At 43.0% G+C, this 16729-nt stretch overlaps 1 protein-coding gene across 9 annotated transcripts in view; it reads right to left on the reverse strand.

The window, feature by feature from the left end:
• Positions 1-16729, reverse strand: part of Elf2 (E74 like ETS transcription factor 2) — an 89443-nt gene that overhangs the window by 58497 nt on the left and 14217 nt on the right. For 6 of the 9 annotated variants that reach the window (XM_037206578.1, XM_028873329.2, XM_037206574.1 and 3 more), the window contains exons 3-4: positions 14081-14313; positions 1158-1323 (exon numbers count right to left, since the gene is read on the reverse strand). In XM_037206578.1, the coding sequence (XP_037062473.1) occupies positions 1158-1323; positions 14081-14152 (238 nt within the window). In that variant the 5' untranslated portion in view covers positions 14153-14313. Of the gene's footprint in view, positions 1-1157; positions 1324-14080; positions 14314-16729 lie in introns of those variants that run through there. The other 3 variants (XM_037206581.1, XM_037206582.1, XM_037206583.1) reach the window with 2 other exon arrangements.

The raw sequence follows: 16729 nt of genomic DNA on the forward strand, positions 1-16729 counted from the left end.
GAACCAAGTGAGTCTGGAAGCTAGCAACACTTAGAAGACGTCACTGGGCCTCGCAGAACCGAAAGACACCAAACCCCCCAAAACGCAGTTGGCAGAGTCTGCAAAATGTGTTTAAGATATTTCCAGCCGCTGAGATGGCTCAGTATGTAAAAGTGCCAACGACCAACTGAGTTCACCCCCGCCCCGCCCCCGAGACCCACACGGTGGAAGGAGAGAGCTGATTCCCACGAGTTGTCCTCTGACCTGCACACACACACACAAACACACACAAAAAAGAAAGAAATCTCACTAGGATTGCAAACCAATAATAAGATTTTTTTAAATATTAACAGATTATAATAAAATTTTTATTACTATGGAAGTCACTAAAATGATATAGGGACAATATTTCTTCATAGTCATAGCAAAAAAAAAAAAATTTCTCTAAGAATTGCATACACTAATTCCCAAATCCACATAGAGCTGACAGAATACAAACTGATGGAGACACCAGGATGTCAAAGACAGAAAAGAAGAGGAATCTGACAGGCAAAGATGCTTCAGATTGAAGAGGAAAAAATGATACTGCTCCAGCAATGCTGATTCCAAGGAGGGCTCAATCTATTACAGAGGGGGAATGCTTTTTTTTTTTAATTAGAAAATATCATTTTTGTCTACTAACTTGCTAACTTCTATAAGTGAATAATAACTAATGAGTATTTGTAGTCCCAGAAAAAATAATAAAACAACTTTTATGACGGCCATATACCAAAGAACTATAATGTAAGGAGTCTATTATATTTATATAAACTCTCTTAAACAAAGATTTGATACCAGTTTCCAACCTATGATAACATTTTAAAATAGGTTCTTCAGTATGAGTCACCAGCAATAGGAATACTGAAGCTTACAAAGTGAGTTCTGGGCTAGAGAAATGGCTCGGCAGTTAAGAGCACCGGATGCTCATCCAGAGGACCTGGGCTGGGTTCCCAGCACCCACTTGAGGGCTCACAACCACCTGTATCTCTGGTTCCAGAGGATCCGTCACCCTCTTCTGGCCGCCGTGGGCATTACACACACACAGTGCAGCTATATTTGCAGGTAAAACACCTTTACACATAAAATAATTTTTTAAAATAAGAGTTGTAGGCAAAATAAACCACTTTTGCGATGTCTACCTGTTTCCGAATTCTCGGTCTCAACTTCTTGTTCTTCCGCCACATCCTGCATCATGTAAGTCTCATCGTCATACACCAGAACCTGGGCAGCGTAGCCCTGCTCTAATCGAGCACTGGGGACTGGCTCCACAATCACTGCTGGATACTCAGGGACCTTGTCACCTCCCTACAAAAGCAAATTTAAAGAACAATCAAGCTTTTCGCTGGAAAATTCTAGATTTCGTTCTGAATCGCTGGGTTCACACAATCCGCTTCAGTCCAAACAGTGCCTCTCATGTGTTCTATATGAATGTAGACAGCAGGGGAACGGAAGGCTGGCTGTGATCATCTTCAAGTCTTCAGAGAAAGAGGACGGAGTCAGGGCTCGTGCATTAAAAACGTGCGAAAGCTCACTAAAACACAGGGAAGAGACTGTTCTATGTGTTATGCTAAGGACGACACTGCTCCAAACCAAAGAGACAAGACAGCACACCCTGAGAAGAACAGGGATTAGATGGGTTCGCAGACCTAAGAGAGCCAAATCACAGCCTAACAGCAAATATGCAAGAGTCCAAGAACAGCACACCGCACAGTGGGAGGCCACAGGCAGCACCAGACACTTCTGACAAGGAAGAGTTCAAACAAAAGATGCCGGAAAAGGCACTGTGAGTCAATCAAAGTCAGATGAGAAGTTTTTCTTTTGTTTTATTATAGTGCCAGGATCAAACTCACAGCCTTGGGCCATTAAAAAACCGAATGCATGCTTGGCAGTGGTGGTGCACACCTTTAAACTCAGCACTTGAGAGGCAGAAGCAGGCTGATCTCTGTGAGCTCAAAGCCAGCCTGGGCTACAGAGTGAGTTCCAAGACAGCCAGAGCGGTCACACAGAGAAGCCCTGTCTCAAAAAACCAAAACATTAACTTAAGGAAGAGGTACAGGAAGAAGTGAGATACAAGACAGAGAAGACAATCTCCAGGATGTCAGCTGTGTTCGGTCTTAAAAGTCAGCTGGTCAGGTTTGCATCAATGTGTGTGATTAATCTTAACAGTCAACTTGACTGGACTGGGAGACATGTAAAAGACTATTAGTAAAGCCTGGAGAGATGGCTCAGAGGTTAGGAGCACTGACTGCTCTTTCAGAGGTCTTCAGTTCAATTCCCAGCAACCACATGGTGGCTCACAACCATCTGTAAGAGGAATCTGATGCCCTCTTCTGGTGTAAAGGTGTACACGCAGCTAGAGCACTCACATAAAATAAGAAATCTTTTTTTAAAATTTTGTAAATAAATAAATAAAAGACTATTAATAAAGCTCATCCCTACTGTGTCTGTGAGAATGTTTCCAGAAACAGTTTGATCATGAGGGCTCTGGCAGAGTCGTTTTTTTTTCTTATATAAATTAGTTCTTTTTTATATAATTTATTTAACTTTATTTTATGTGCATTGGTGTGAAGGTGTCAGATCCCCTGGAATTGGAGTTACAGACAGTTGTGATCTGCCACGTGGGTGCTGGGAATTGAACCCGGGTCCTCAGAAAGAGCATCCAGTGCTCTTAACCTCTGAGCCTTCTCTGCAGCCCCTCTCTGGCACATTCTTAACCCTTTGGTGGATTCACACTTTGAACGGACTACAGAAGAACTGGAGGCTGGGCCTAGCAGAGGGAGAGTGTCACTGGAGGCACCTTAGTCCTGGCTCCTGTCTGAAACTCCTCTGCTTCCTGGCCCCTAAGAGACAAACAGCTCTGCTCTGTCATACCTTGCCACCCCACAGGATGCTCCTGTCAGTGACTGGAAAGGTGAACTATGTAAAATGTAAAGCATGTCCTGAGACAGGATGAGCTGTTAACACCAGTACAAACAGTGACGTTCTTCCTGAACACAACACCAGGGAACGCCTGTTCCAGACTGTTACCCACGTTTGCCTCCTCACCTTGACATTTGCCTCACCTTGACAAAGTACTCATCAACTTTTCTGGGCTGAGAAAACCACCATGATCCCACGCACAGAAACAGGCAGACAGAACCCGCTGACTGACCATGTGTCTACAGCACAGGCAACAGCAGGTCCATGCTGAAGCACTTCCCCAAGAACTCAGGATGACCCCACGACCTGAGCAGCTCTATAAACCACCCAGCCACTTCTCCCAGAAGCCCTGTGGTGACGTGACTCAGCCTGAAACTGAGTCACATTTTACAAGATAAATAATACACTGCTGAAGAGTATTTTCATAAATGATAAACTGTAAAGAAAGGTATAAAAATAACAACATATGTGAGGATGCAGCTCTGTTTTTTGAGACAAGGTTTCTCTGTGTGGCTCTGGCTGTCTCAAAGTCAAAGATCCACCTGCCTCTGCCTCCCAAGTGCTGGGATTAAAGGCGTGCACCACGACCGCCTGGCTTACTAATTATTCTTAAAATATGTATGTACTTTACATGTGCTTCATTGTCTATAAAACATTTCACCAAAAATTTAATTTGCAAAATACACTGTAAAATATTTTTTTTTGCTAACTATTTCTCTATTTCAGAGAAGACAAAGAGTCCAGCTTTTTAACATCTAAGTGTGGAGGGCAGACAGAGAAAACTGCCGCGGCACCACGGGGCAAACTCACAGCTGTATCTTCCGCACTGGAAGCTGTTCAGCCACAGCAGCACACCCTGTAAAGCCGCTGCTCCAGAGACGCAGCCAAGTGAAGGCCGAGCTCTCGTCCCCGGCACGGAGGAGCACTGCTAAGCAGCACTGAGCCCATGCTGACCCACGCTCTGGTTATTTACACCATGAGGTATAAATGACTTCCTTCCTCTACATTTTCACAACTTTTTTTTTCATTCAGGGAACAGTCTCACTATGTTGCTCAGGCTGATCTCAAACTCCTGGACTCAGGCAATCCTCCTTCAAGTAGTACTTGCCATGGTCTCAACTATACTGTATTTTAGAAGCAAATTTAGCACCAGATGGCTTTATACTGAAGGATTCCCATCAACCCATCCCAGAGAAGAGTTCATACTTGTCACAGTATAAAAACACTCATTCAAGGACTAGAATTCTACATAATGTAAAATCCCTCTATGAACACTCTCTTCCCACCAGTCAGGATCGAGTCTTACCGAGATTAGTGAATAGTACCTTGGACACAGTGGCATGCACCTTTAATCCCAGCACTTGGGAGTTCTAGGCTAGCCTGGTCTAGAGTGAGTTACAGGACAACTAGGGCTATTACACAAAAAAAAAAAAAAAAAAAAAAAAAAAAAAAAAAAAAAAAAAAACAGTCTCAGAAAGGCAAAAGAAATTTTAAACAAAACCTAAGCTTTAACTAATGTTTAATATATATATATATACACGTATATATAATTTATTTACATTTTATATACATTGGTGTTCTGCCTGCATATATGTTTGTGTGAAGAACAGGAGTTATAGACAGTTGTGAGTTGCCATGCGGGTACTGGGATTTGAACCTGAGTCCTCTGGGAGAGTAGCCAGCACTCCCAACCACTGAGCCATCTCTCCAGGCCCTGATCTTTACTTTTTATATTTCTCAAAAAGATACTCTAATGGGGTGTGCTGGTCCCCATTAATCCCAGCACTCAGAAGGCAGAGACAGGCAGGTCTTTCGGAGCTCCAGGCCATCCTGGTCTACATAGTTGAGTTCCAGGACAGTCAGGGCTACAAAGTGAGACCCTGTCTAAAACAAAAAACTCTTTAACTCCTGACTCATCTGGATTCCACAACCTTACAAAAACAACTTTCAAAATAAATAATGAACAATTTTTTGTTTGTTTTCATCATTCTGTACTGCCTCTCTGCACCACCACCCCTTTTTGGCAAAATTATATCTTATCTCAAGGCTTTTATACATTCTGCTCTGCCTATAAAAATCAAGTCGCCCCACCCTTTAAACAACTTTTTGCCTTCTCATTTTAATTATCTGTCTCCTCTAACCATACTCTGTCACACACTTGTCCCCCTAAATCATTCATTGCCTCTACAATCTGTGGTTACAATTTTTAATTTCTTTACTTTCTACTTTTTCTCATGAGTTTTATTGATCCTGTCCACCAAAACAGCTTTATAATGTTAGTTAGTATATAGTTTCATATACTATTTCGTTATTTCACAAAGCAGATTCCCGAGTATCTGTAGAATGAGACTCTGGAACATAATACCTCAACGGCACAAGCACAGTAAACACAGGTGAGCCCAGCTATTATGAAATCTCTTGCCAGTTCTCTGCTGTTCTCCTTTTGAGATAGGGCATCTCCGTGTGCCACAGGCTGGCCTTGAACTAACTATGTGACCCAGGATGACCTGTTAGGTCTCAGGATGCCTGCATGCCTAGAAATGAGCTCGAGATGGACTAGGGGAGGACCTCTGGTGGTTAGAGAAAAGCCAGCACTCCTCAAGAATTTGTGGAACTGGTTCCTATCTGCCAAAAGGAGTCAGCTCCCTTCCCTCTGGCAGATGGAACACATGGCTACTTGTGGCTGCACACCAAAGCCCACGCCAGCCTCCAGGCACCGCTGGCACCGGCGGGCAGTCCCTACTCATAATACTGTTCTGCATTTCAAAGCCCACAACAGTCTCCTGGCCCTTCCCTCCCTGAAGCTACTCACCCTCTTTATAATCTGCTGTTCTCTACTTCTGCCACACTCACTCCGTCTCTTGCTTTCCTCCCCTCCCCGTCTCTTGCTTTCCTCCCCTCCCTGTCTCTTGCTTTCCTCCCCTCCCCGTCTCTTGCTATCTCTCCCTCTGCTTCTCTGGCTATTCTGTTTCTTGCTATCTCCACTACTCTCCCACTTCCCCAGCCCTGGCCATGAAAAGACCGCTTCCTTTTCTCTCTGCTCTGGACTCTTTCCGTTGGCTCTGGATGTTCTCTCTTCTCTTCCCCCGATGCAGCCATGTCGGCAGTTTCCTTATTGGGCCCCTCACATGCCACTTCAACTTTGCAGCAATCCCACTGCCTCAGCACCTCAAGTGCTGGGATTGCAGATATGTTCCAGCATGTCTGCATTACAATTTTGAAATTTCAAATCTCAGACAAATAGTATTGAACGAGCTTGAATATGTCTACTGCACTGAATCAGGTCATTTTACCTCACACACAGAGACTCACACTTGCACACACAGACACTCACACTTATCTTTTCAGGCCCTCTTGGCAGAGCTGTGTTAAGAAATGTAGTCAAGAGAGCTGGAGAGATGAATCAGCAGGGATAACCTTCTTGCAGGGGACCCAAGTTCAGTTCCCAGCACCCACATCAGGCAGTTTATAACCAACCACCTGTAATCCAGCTCCAGAATCTGAATGATGTCTTCTTCCAACCTCACAGCACCTGCACAGGTTTCACAAACACGCACACGCACACACACACACACACACACACACACACACACACACACCATTTCTTTTCATTGAGAATGAATCTTTAATCGAGGCAAGCACACCATGTAAGAGGGCACCTAGTCTACCATGTGGCCCTGTCTGCGCTCTCAACCATCAGCCCGTACCTCCTCTTCTGCCCCCCTCCCCCCCTTCCTTACTACTCAGGCTCACCCTGACTCCCCCCTTCGCCACTACTGAATACAGTGTCCAGCTCAAAGCTGTCTTCTAGCGTCTTCGCTTTCCCAGCCTCCCCCCTTAGCAGGACCACCCTTTCTCGGTTCACTGGCACCTCTGTGCTGATGAGAGCTAAGTGCCTGTCCTTCATCAACCACACGCTCAACTTCAATTTTCAACTTACCACAAGATACAACACTAAAATTTTGAAATAAATTATCAATAGCTCTTCCAGTTCTCACATTTTGTTTTTCTCTAAACCTGTTCTTTCATATTTAGAAAATAAGTCATAGTACTGTCATAAATTAATTTTTTCTTTTTTTCTTTCTTTTTCTTTTTTTTTTTTTTTTTTTTTTTTTTGGTTTTTCGAGACAGGGTTTCTCTGTGAAGCTTTGCGCCTTTCCTGGAGCTCACTTGGTAGTCCAGGCTGGCCTCGAACTCACAGAGATCCGCCTGACTCTGCCTCCCAAGTGCCACCGCCGCCTGGCTCTATGTCATAAATTTCTTGGAAACCAAGCACGCACAAAGCACTTGGCACAGTGCGTACCACAGGAAGGGTCAGCTGCTGGCGACTGTCATCGTTCTACAACAGCGGGGCTGGTCTTCACGTCCACGCAGGGCACCTGGTCACATCACAGCTCTCAGAACTGGCTGTCACTCCTCCCTTTGCACAAAACCTTTACTGACCCTGTATTTGTCTAAAAGGTTAAAACACAAAACTATGGTTTCCACACTTGCTATGGGTCGGATCATGTCTTCTAAAGAGCTGATGTTTTTCACCCCACTGCCTGTGGCTGCGACCTCATTTAGAAATGGGTCTTTGGAGAGTTGAGATCTGATCAGTAGACGAGCGCTCACCCAATCTGTCTTTATAATAAGGACACCCGGACCCTCAGGTGGAGGTGGAGGGAAACCACTGAAGACGCGGGAGAATTCTACCTCCACGCCGAGCCGAGTATGAGGCTGCACGAGCTACCGGGGCATAAGGCAGATTCTCACAGCTCTCAGAAGACGGCCACACAGCCAATACCGTAGAACAGCAGAATTCTGGATTCTAGAACTGTGAGACTATGGTTTTGTTTTGAAACCACTCAGTTTATGGGATGTTTTAGAGCGCAGCCCCGCCCACCAAACTAACCCACCACCTTTACCAGCGTCTCTGCTACATCACTGCACACGAGCCGCGTGACTCAGTTCCTGGGTGTAAACCTGCCCTTGACTTCTACTCATGGCATTGTGCAGCCTCCGCGGCTGACCAAACCCTCTTCCTCTACTAGAGGCTTTTCATCCCATTCTAGGGAGTCTTTTATAATCCCCAACAGGTGTTTGTCTACTCCAAATCCTTCTGACACGAGTTGTTTGCCTGCATTAATGCCATTTATGGCATTCTATTATAAATACATATCCAAATCCTTGACTGGACAGTGAAATTATTAAACAGCAAAAATTACACTTAAGTCCTTGAAGACACACACATCATGTCACGCAGAATTTAAGTACTTGTCATGAGTTCAGAACACAGCATGATAGAGTCTGCCTTTGGCAGTTATTCACACACTGAACATAGTATCTGACCCAAGTAACCTCATGAGTTCTGTGCCACCAGATGATGGAGAACAGAGGTACCACATACAGATGATGGAGATCAGCGGTACCTCATACAGATATGCAGAAAGATGAGGAAGAGCAGTAATTAACACATCCACTATCTTCTTAGGATTAGTTTACTCAAGTCACTAAAGTATGCAAAATTAAAATAGATAAAATTCAAAATCAATGGGTCTTTATATGACCTACCTTATTCTCTATAGGCTAGGTTGCCAGATTTAGTAAAGGTTTTGTTGAGACATAGTCATACTGTGTGACCCACACTATCCCTGAACTAATGATTCTCTTGCCTCAGATTCCCAAGAGATTTAATAATAGTCATATATCATATCCATAAGTTTCTATTTTTATTGTTTTTACACATATTTATCTATTTATTATTTATTGAGTATCTGTGGCATATTTAATACCAATGAAATTAGGTTTAAAATATCATATTGTTCTTTGCTTACTGTCCTGAATATTTTAAGTTCCAATTTTATTGGTTCAGATACATATTTTTACTTAATTTCTTAGTGATTGCTTTACATTTTATACCATGCTTTTTAATTTTGTCAATCTATATTATATGGCTTTATGTTTAATATAAGGATCTTATAACAATATTATTTTAATTCTCTACTTCATTCTGCTATGATGCATTTACTTTACATTATAAACTGTACAATAATCTTTATTTCTGCTGAGTAACTTTTAAAATGATTTTACATGCTGGGTATAATAACACACACCTTTAATCCCAGCACTCCAGAGGCAGGTGGATCTTTGTGAGTTCAAGGCCAGCCAGGGATAGGCAGTTAGACCCTATCTCAAAAAATAAATAAATAAAATAATAAATATAATTTATTTACCTAAATATGTTACATATTGTTACAATAAGCTTTACTTTTAAAAAACAAAATTATATTTATCATACAGTAACCATTTCTCCAGGCCTCTTCACTCAGAACTAAGTTTCCAGATGGAACAATTAACTTTCTGCCTAAACAATGTATTTGTAATATTTCTTACAGTTCAGGCATATTGGTGATGAATTCTCTCAGCCTTTGTCTGGGGGAAAAACTCATTTTAAAGTTTTTATTATTACGACATTCCTGTGTGTGTGTGTGTGTGTGTGTGTGTGTGTGTGTGTGTGTGTGTGTGTGCACTCAGGGTGAAGATGCAGGGGTCACAGCACAGTCTGCAGAAGTTGGCTCTCTCTTTGCACACTGTGGGTCCCAGGACTGAACCCCGGCCATCAGGTTTGGTGACCCAATGAGCCACAGAGCCAACACGGGTTTTGTTTTTTTTTTTTTTTTTCTGGATGTGTAACTAAAAATTGAGACTTTCACCCTCTCGGCTTTTTTTCCTCTTTTCTTTCACAGGATTTCTCCGTGTAACCCTGGATGTCTTGGAACTCACTCTGTAGACCAGGCTGGCCTTGAACTCAGAGATCCTCCTGCCTCTGCCTCCTAAGTACTCATTTGAAGGTGTGTGCCACCACCGCCTGACATTTTTTTTAAAGATTTATTTTTACGGCCGGTGGTGGTGGTGCACTCTTTTAATCCCAGCATTCAGGAAGCAGAGCCAGGAGGATGTCTGTGAGTTCGAGACCAGCCTGGTCTACAGAGCAAGATCCAGGGCAGGCACCAAAACTACACAGAGAAACCCTGTCTTAAAAAACCAAATATATATATATTACTTTATGTGTATGTGAGTTTTGCCTGAATGTATGTTTTTGTACCAGGCATGCGCCTGGTGTCCAGGGACGTCAGAAGAGGGCACTAGATTCTGTGGGACTGTAGTTATGGATGCTAGTGAGCCACCACACAGGTGGCTAGGAACCACACCCAGGTCCTCTGCAGGAGCAGCCAGAGCTCTTAGCCGGAATGTTTCCCCAGCATTTTGAAGGCACTGTTGCCTTGACCAGGTTCCAACTGAAGCGTCTGCAATGCTAGTCTTCATTTTGTACTGACTGAGCTTCACCACTGGCTGCCCTTAAGAGTCTTCTTTCTACAGTTAGGTGGTGTTTAATCCCAGCACTCGGAAGGCAGAGACAAGCAGATCTCTGTGAGTTCAAGGCCATCCAGGACTACATAGTGAGACCCTGCCCCCAACACAAACACACAAACAAATGAATGAAAGTGAGTATGGTGAACAGTCACGTACAGACTGACTTTTTCAGGGAGGTGAGCAGTGTCAGGGATCCAGCATGGTCTTGTACTGGCTGGACAACTACACTGCTAGGCCCTGCAGCCAGTTTAAGACCTGTTTTTAAACCTTTTCATGGTACACCTCAACCATCCTTGATTCTAGAGCTAACTTGGTCCCACTATGTAAGACATGACGCTTACGGGGTTTTAATGAATGCTCTGGGCTTTCAATAAGGACTCTTGCACTTGGCTAACTGCGATGCCAGCATCTCCCAGCACAAGAACTGAGTTTGTGACTCCCTGGCCAGTCCTTTCACGGCTTCATGGAGTCTGCCATGCCTACACCATGGAATGTTCCAGCCAGAGACAGCGGGAGTCCCAGCAAGGCATGCAGCTCTTTCTTTGGGAAGGGTGCTTCTTTGGCTTTTGGATACTATATCCTTCATGGGTTCATTTGAACCTCCCCAAGATTTGTTTCCTTGATTCAAGGGGACAGCTACCTCACTTTCCGTTCCTTTTTCCTAAGTAAACCAGCTCCAAACAGCCAACCAGGGCAGTCTCAGAAATGCCCTCTGGTCTTTCAGGGAGCACAATGTCACCATATGCTCTGTTTGCCTGTTTGTTTATGCTGGCAGTCTGGTCTCCGCTGTTCCATCACATCCTACATGGAAAAACGCTCAAGTTGTTTCTCTAGAAGCAGATGTCATCTTAGAAAGTTGTAGTCACAGTTTGTAAAAAGGACTTAACCACATAAGCGTAACTACTTTCACCATGAACAACTGCAAACTACCAGCATGGCACCAGTGAAGGCAGACCTGGGAGGAAAAGCACAGTTGCTCTCAGCCAGGCCACCGTCAGCTGCAGGAAACTTGATTTCATTTTTTCCCCAGAATTTACCTGTCAACACTATAGAATGTGAACTAAATAGCACACATATTCCTTATAAAGGCTCTAATTTAAATTTTCAACACTCAGGGCTAAAGAGTTGGCTCAGTGGTTAAGATCCCTGTTTGCTCTTGCAAAGAACCCTGATTCAAATCCCAGCACCTACATGATAGCTCACAATTGTCTGTAACTCAGTCCTGGGGACTGGATGCCCTCTTCTGGTATCTGCATGTACATAGTGCATATACATACATGCAGACAAAACATGCATACACATAACATAAAAAACCTCAGATGCTGGAGCTGCGGACATGACTCAGTCGTCAGGTATGCAGTAAGCCCTCTGTTCAATACCCAGCTCCACGCAAGCGGTGGTGCATGCCTGTTATCTTCGCATGCAGGAAGTCGAGGCAGAAGAATCAGAAGCTCAAGATTATTCTTGGCTACATATCAAGATCAAGGCCAGACTGATCTACATGGGAACACTATGCTTTTAGTTTTCAGATTTTTAAATTACACTTATTTAGTTATATGTGGGGTGTGTGTAGGGGTGTATGTGTGTGTGATTACAAGATATCACATCTATAAAGTAATAGATTTTATCAAAAATAGATAGGGAATTTTATAAAATCCCATTTCACTAAGAATCTTCTCTCAGGACCAGAAAAATTGCTCAGTAGTTAAGATCACACGCTGGCCAGGCGGTGGTGGCACACACCTTTAATCCCAGTCCTTAGGAGGCAGAGGCAGGAGGATCTCTGTGAGTTCGAAGCCAGCCTGGTCTACAAAGTGAGTTCCAGGACAGCCAGTGTTACACAGAGAAACCCTGTTTTGTGGGGGTGGGGTGGGGCGGGGGAAGAAAGACAGAGGGGAAAAACACAGTATTTGATCCATATTAAGTAGTTGATTAACATTGGTTAAAAGGACAGATGAAAAGATGTGAAATTTGAACAAGAAATTGTTCCCACACTGGTACCACAGCACTTCAAATATCCACTAAGCACACTGGCTCTTCTGACCTCCTTCCATAGAATATAACTACAGTGGTATACCACATAAATCATCAGTCACTAACAACTTGATAAATTCATAATTTTTCCTCCATGCTAAGTTCTGACCAGGAATCCCTGGGATTCCATGTAAATGAGGAAAAACTAAAGAAGGCTTCCAGAAACAGACCTTGGTCCTCTTTTTCCCCATACTGTCATTTTTTAATCAGTAAAATGTAAATATACTCTGTAAATACACTGTTCATGGCAGCTCTCCTCACATGATAAAACACCAACACTACAAAGCTATAGAGCACAGAAAAAGTATTTGAAAAGAAGCAGCATTTGCCCAACCTGGGTCCAACCTGGATCTCTGGTGACTCATACCTGAAGGTGTTAAATGGAAAGTGAATTTTTTGGGGGTGGGGGTAGGGAGGTAGGTTTTTGTTGTGTTGTTGTTGTTGTTGTTTTGTTTTTGAGACGAGGTTTCCCTGTGCAATAGCCAGGGCTGTCCTGGAACTCCCTTTACACACTAGGCTGGCCTCAAACTCAGAGATCTGCCTTCCTCTGTCTCCCAAATGCTGGGATTAAAGGCGTGCATCATCATCACCACCACTCACTACCACCACCACCACCACCACCACCACCACCACCACCACCACCACCACCCAGCTCAGAAAGTGATCTTAAAGGAAGAAGTTAACCTGGACTTCTAATGGACTCTACATCCATTTTAGAAGCAGTCTTAAATACAAAGGGAACATGTAGGAATCAGCAAATCCACTGTCCCATAAGTCTGTCCACAGCAGATCTGGGACTTACAGACAGGGAAAAGAATCCAGACCACAGAACACACACCAGTGTGTCCTCACTGTCATCAGGCATGGCACTGTCCATTATCCTGACACCAACCCCTGTGACAGCAGCATCTTTCACAGAGAGAGGAGACTTTTATGATACTGAAAACTATCCATCTTCCCAAGGTGCCTCTAACCAAACATCTGCACGACGACACTGTTAGAATTCTGTTTTGTTTCCACACTCAGTCTCTAGCCAATGGTGGGAACAGGAGCCAGGACCAGAAGGAAAACCTGTTTCCTGCTCCCACCTCGTATTCTTCAGTGCTTTCTTTCTGTAACAGGAAAATGACCAAATACACTAAAGACTGAAAATCCTATGCATGAAATTCAAAACTTCATTTTCTAATTATAGAAATAACTGCACATAACAGAATAACTAAGAAATAAAGATGATACAGAAAGCAAAGATAAGCTTAACTTAAGATGACTGCAATTTAGGTATTTAGATACAATGTATTTCTCATTCTCCATGACCTAAGAAAGTGGATATTATCAGAAACTTTTTTTTTTTCCTTTTGTCTTTTTTCCAGACAGGGTTTCTTTGTGTAACCACCCTGGGTGTTCTGGAACTCTCTCTGTAGACCAGCCTGGCCTCAAAGTCACAGAGATCCACCTGCCTTTGCCTCCCAAATGCTAGGATTAAAGGCGTGTGTCACTACTGCCCAGCCAGAAACTTCAATTTTATCTAAACTAACGTAACATCATTCTTTCCAAATTCATCCTAACAGACACATCTTGCACCATTCAGGTGAGCGCCCTTTCCACCCTCTCACTAATTACATGAAAATACATGTACAATTTTACACACTGTCCATTTCTACTCTCAAATACCTGATTCTGTCACTGATTTCAAGATTAACTCATGTATTGATTTCTATAACAAAGCAGAGAGGAAGAATATCAAATGCCTAACCTCTCGATTGTCTACTCCATTGCTGGAAAGCTCCAGAACAGAACCTCCACTGTCAACCACAGCCGATGTCATTGCTTATTCCCTGAGCAAGTTTCAAATGCTATGAGTCAATGTGATTAGGGCTCACAGATGATGGCCAGTTATAGGTTTCATTTTCATGGTTTAATTCAGTAGCGATGGAGTAGTTTAGACATCCAGAAGTCCAGTCTTCTAAAGATGATTAACCAGAGGGTCTGAAAAAAGGAAGAATTGGAATTGGTAAAAATACATAGGAAAGATAGAAAGCAATTTAATATTTAACATTGTTTAATTAAAAAGGATATAGGCTTCTACATCTGTGTCAAAAGAAGGAAGTAAATACAGTACTCTATTTAAGAATTTAATATTCAAATTCATTAACTTATTGAACAATATTTTACCAAGCTATTGTATATGGATATTGTATTACAGAAGACATAATGCTAAAACTTCCTTGGACTGGAGATATTTCTCAGCAGTTAAGAGAACTGGCTGTTCTTCCATAGGACTCAGGTTCAGTTTCCAGCACCCACATGACAGCTCATAACCATCTACAACTACAGTTCCAGGGGATCCAGTGTCCTCTGGCCTCCACATCATGCACACACATGGTACTCAGATATACATGCAGGCAAAACACCTATACACATGTTAGTACTTCTTTCTTTTATAGAGATGCAACATTATACCTGGAGTATTTTTATAGATTTTGTTGTTGTTTTGTTTTTTTGAGACAAGGTTTCTCTGCATAGCCCTGGCTGTGCTGGAACTCTCTCTGTAGACTAGGCTGGCGTCGAACTCACTGAGATCGGAGATCTGCCTGCCCCTGCCACCTGAGTACTGAGATTAAAGTGCACCACCGCTGCCTGGCCAAATTTTCATTTTAATCTGGGTTGGAGATAGAGCTCATTGGTTAAAGTGATGAGTTCAGCCGGCAGTGGTGGTGCACACCTTTGATCCCAGCACTGGGAAGCAGATGCAATGCTGTCTCCCTCCTGCTAACACCTGTGACCACACCACATACTCACTCACACACACATAATTTTTTTTAAGACTTATTTATTTATTATGTATACAGTGTTCTATCTGCATGTATGCCTGCAGGCCAGAAAAGGGGACCAGATCTCATCACAGATGGTTGTGAACCACCGTATGGTTGCTGGAAATTGAACTCAGGACCTCTGGAAGAGCAACCAGTGCTCTTAACCCTCTGAGCCATCTCTCCAGCCCAAAAGGAGTCTTTTCTAAAAGACTTTTTAAACTCCTTTAAGCACTGAACACACTGAGGCTAAACTTGGACTGTTGGGCTTACTCAGCTTCTGCTTTTACAGACAGAGTCATCTCCCTAGAGGGGCGTCTTTTCCTCCTCCTCCTCCTCTCTTAAAATGTATTTATTTTTATTTTATGTTATTAGTGTTTAGCCTGCATGTATGTCTGTGTGAGGTGTCAGAATCCCTGGAACTAGAGCTACACACAGTTGTGAGCTGCCGTGTGGGTGCGGGGAATTGAACCGGCGTCCTTTGGAAGAGAAGCCAATGCTCTTAACCACTGAGCCATTTCTCCAACCCCTCTCTCTTCTTATAGAGACGAATATCAAAATGTGTCTTATCTGGATTTAATCCTTAAGTGTTTGTTTGTTTGTTTCGAGACAGGGTTTCTCTGTATAGTTTTGGGGCCTGTCCTAGATCTCACTCTGTAGACCAGGAGGCGTGCGCCACCACTGGCCGCCTCCCTTAAGTTACTTTTAATTTGATTTTGTATTATGTTTTTCATATAGAGAAAATATAAAGCTTTCGGACAAGATTTTTTTTTGTCAAAATTAAACAATGCAGAAAATTTAAACAGATTTAAATAAATCTGTTCTTTATTTGTACTTCATGTACATTGGTGTTTTGCCTGCATGTATGTCTGTGTGAGAGTGTCCGATCTCCTGGAACAGGAATTATAGACAATTCTGAGCTGCCATGTAGGCGCTGAGAATTGAACCTGGGTCCTCTGAAAGAACAGCCTGTGCTTTTAACCACTGAGTCATCTCTCCAGCTGGAAATCTATACTTCTAATAAATTATTCCATTAATCTTATGCTCATACTAATTTTGACTATTGCCTCATACTGAATAGGAATAAATAATAATGAGTTCCTATAAAGATTTACTATAAAATGAAGTACCTGAGCAGGGTGGTGGTGGTGCACACCTTTAATCCCAGCACTCAGGAGGCAGAGCCAGGCAGATCTCTGTGAGTTCGAGGCCAGCCTGGTCTACAGAGTGAGATCCAGGACAGGCACCAAAACTACACAGAGAAACCTGTCTCGAAAAACTTTAAAAAAAAAGTACCTGGAAAAAAAAAAGTAGAAACTTCATCTTACACATATTTGTTTATGATTTAATGTGCATGTATGTGCGCCTGAGAATGTGTATGAGTACCATGTATGTGCAAATGCATGCAGAGGCCAGAAGAAGGAGGCAGATCCCCTGGAACTGGAGTACAGGCTGCCAGAGGCCAGATGTGGGTGCTAAGAACTGAACCCAGGTCTTATGACAGAGCAGCAAGTGCTCTTAGCCACTGGACTATCTCTCCAGGACTTTGCACCTTAGACAGAAAGTTAAGTAAGAAATGTTTATATCTTAAG

Source organism: Peromyscus leucopus, chromosome 6 (assembly GCF_004664715.2).
Source record: "Peromyscus leucopus breed LL Stock chromosome 6, UCI_PerLeu_2.1, whole genome shotgun sequence".
Classification (NCBI taxonomy): Eukaryota; Metazoa; Chordata; class Mammalia; order Rodentia; family Cricetidae; genus Peromyscus; species Peromyscus leucopus.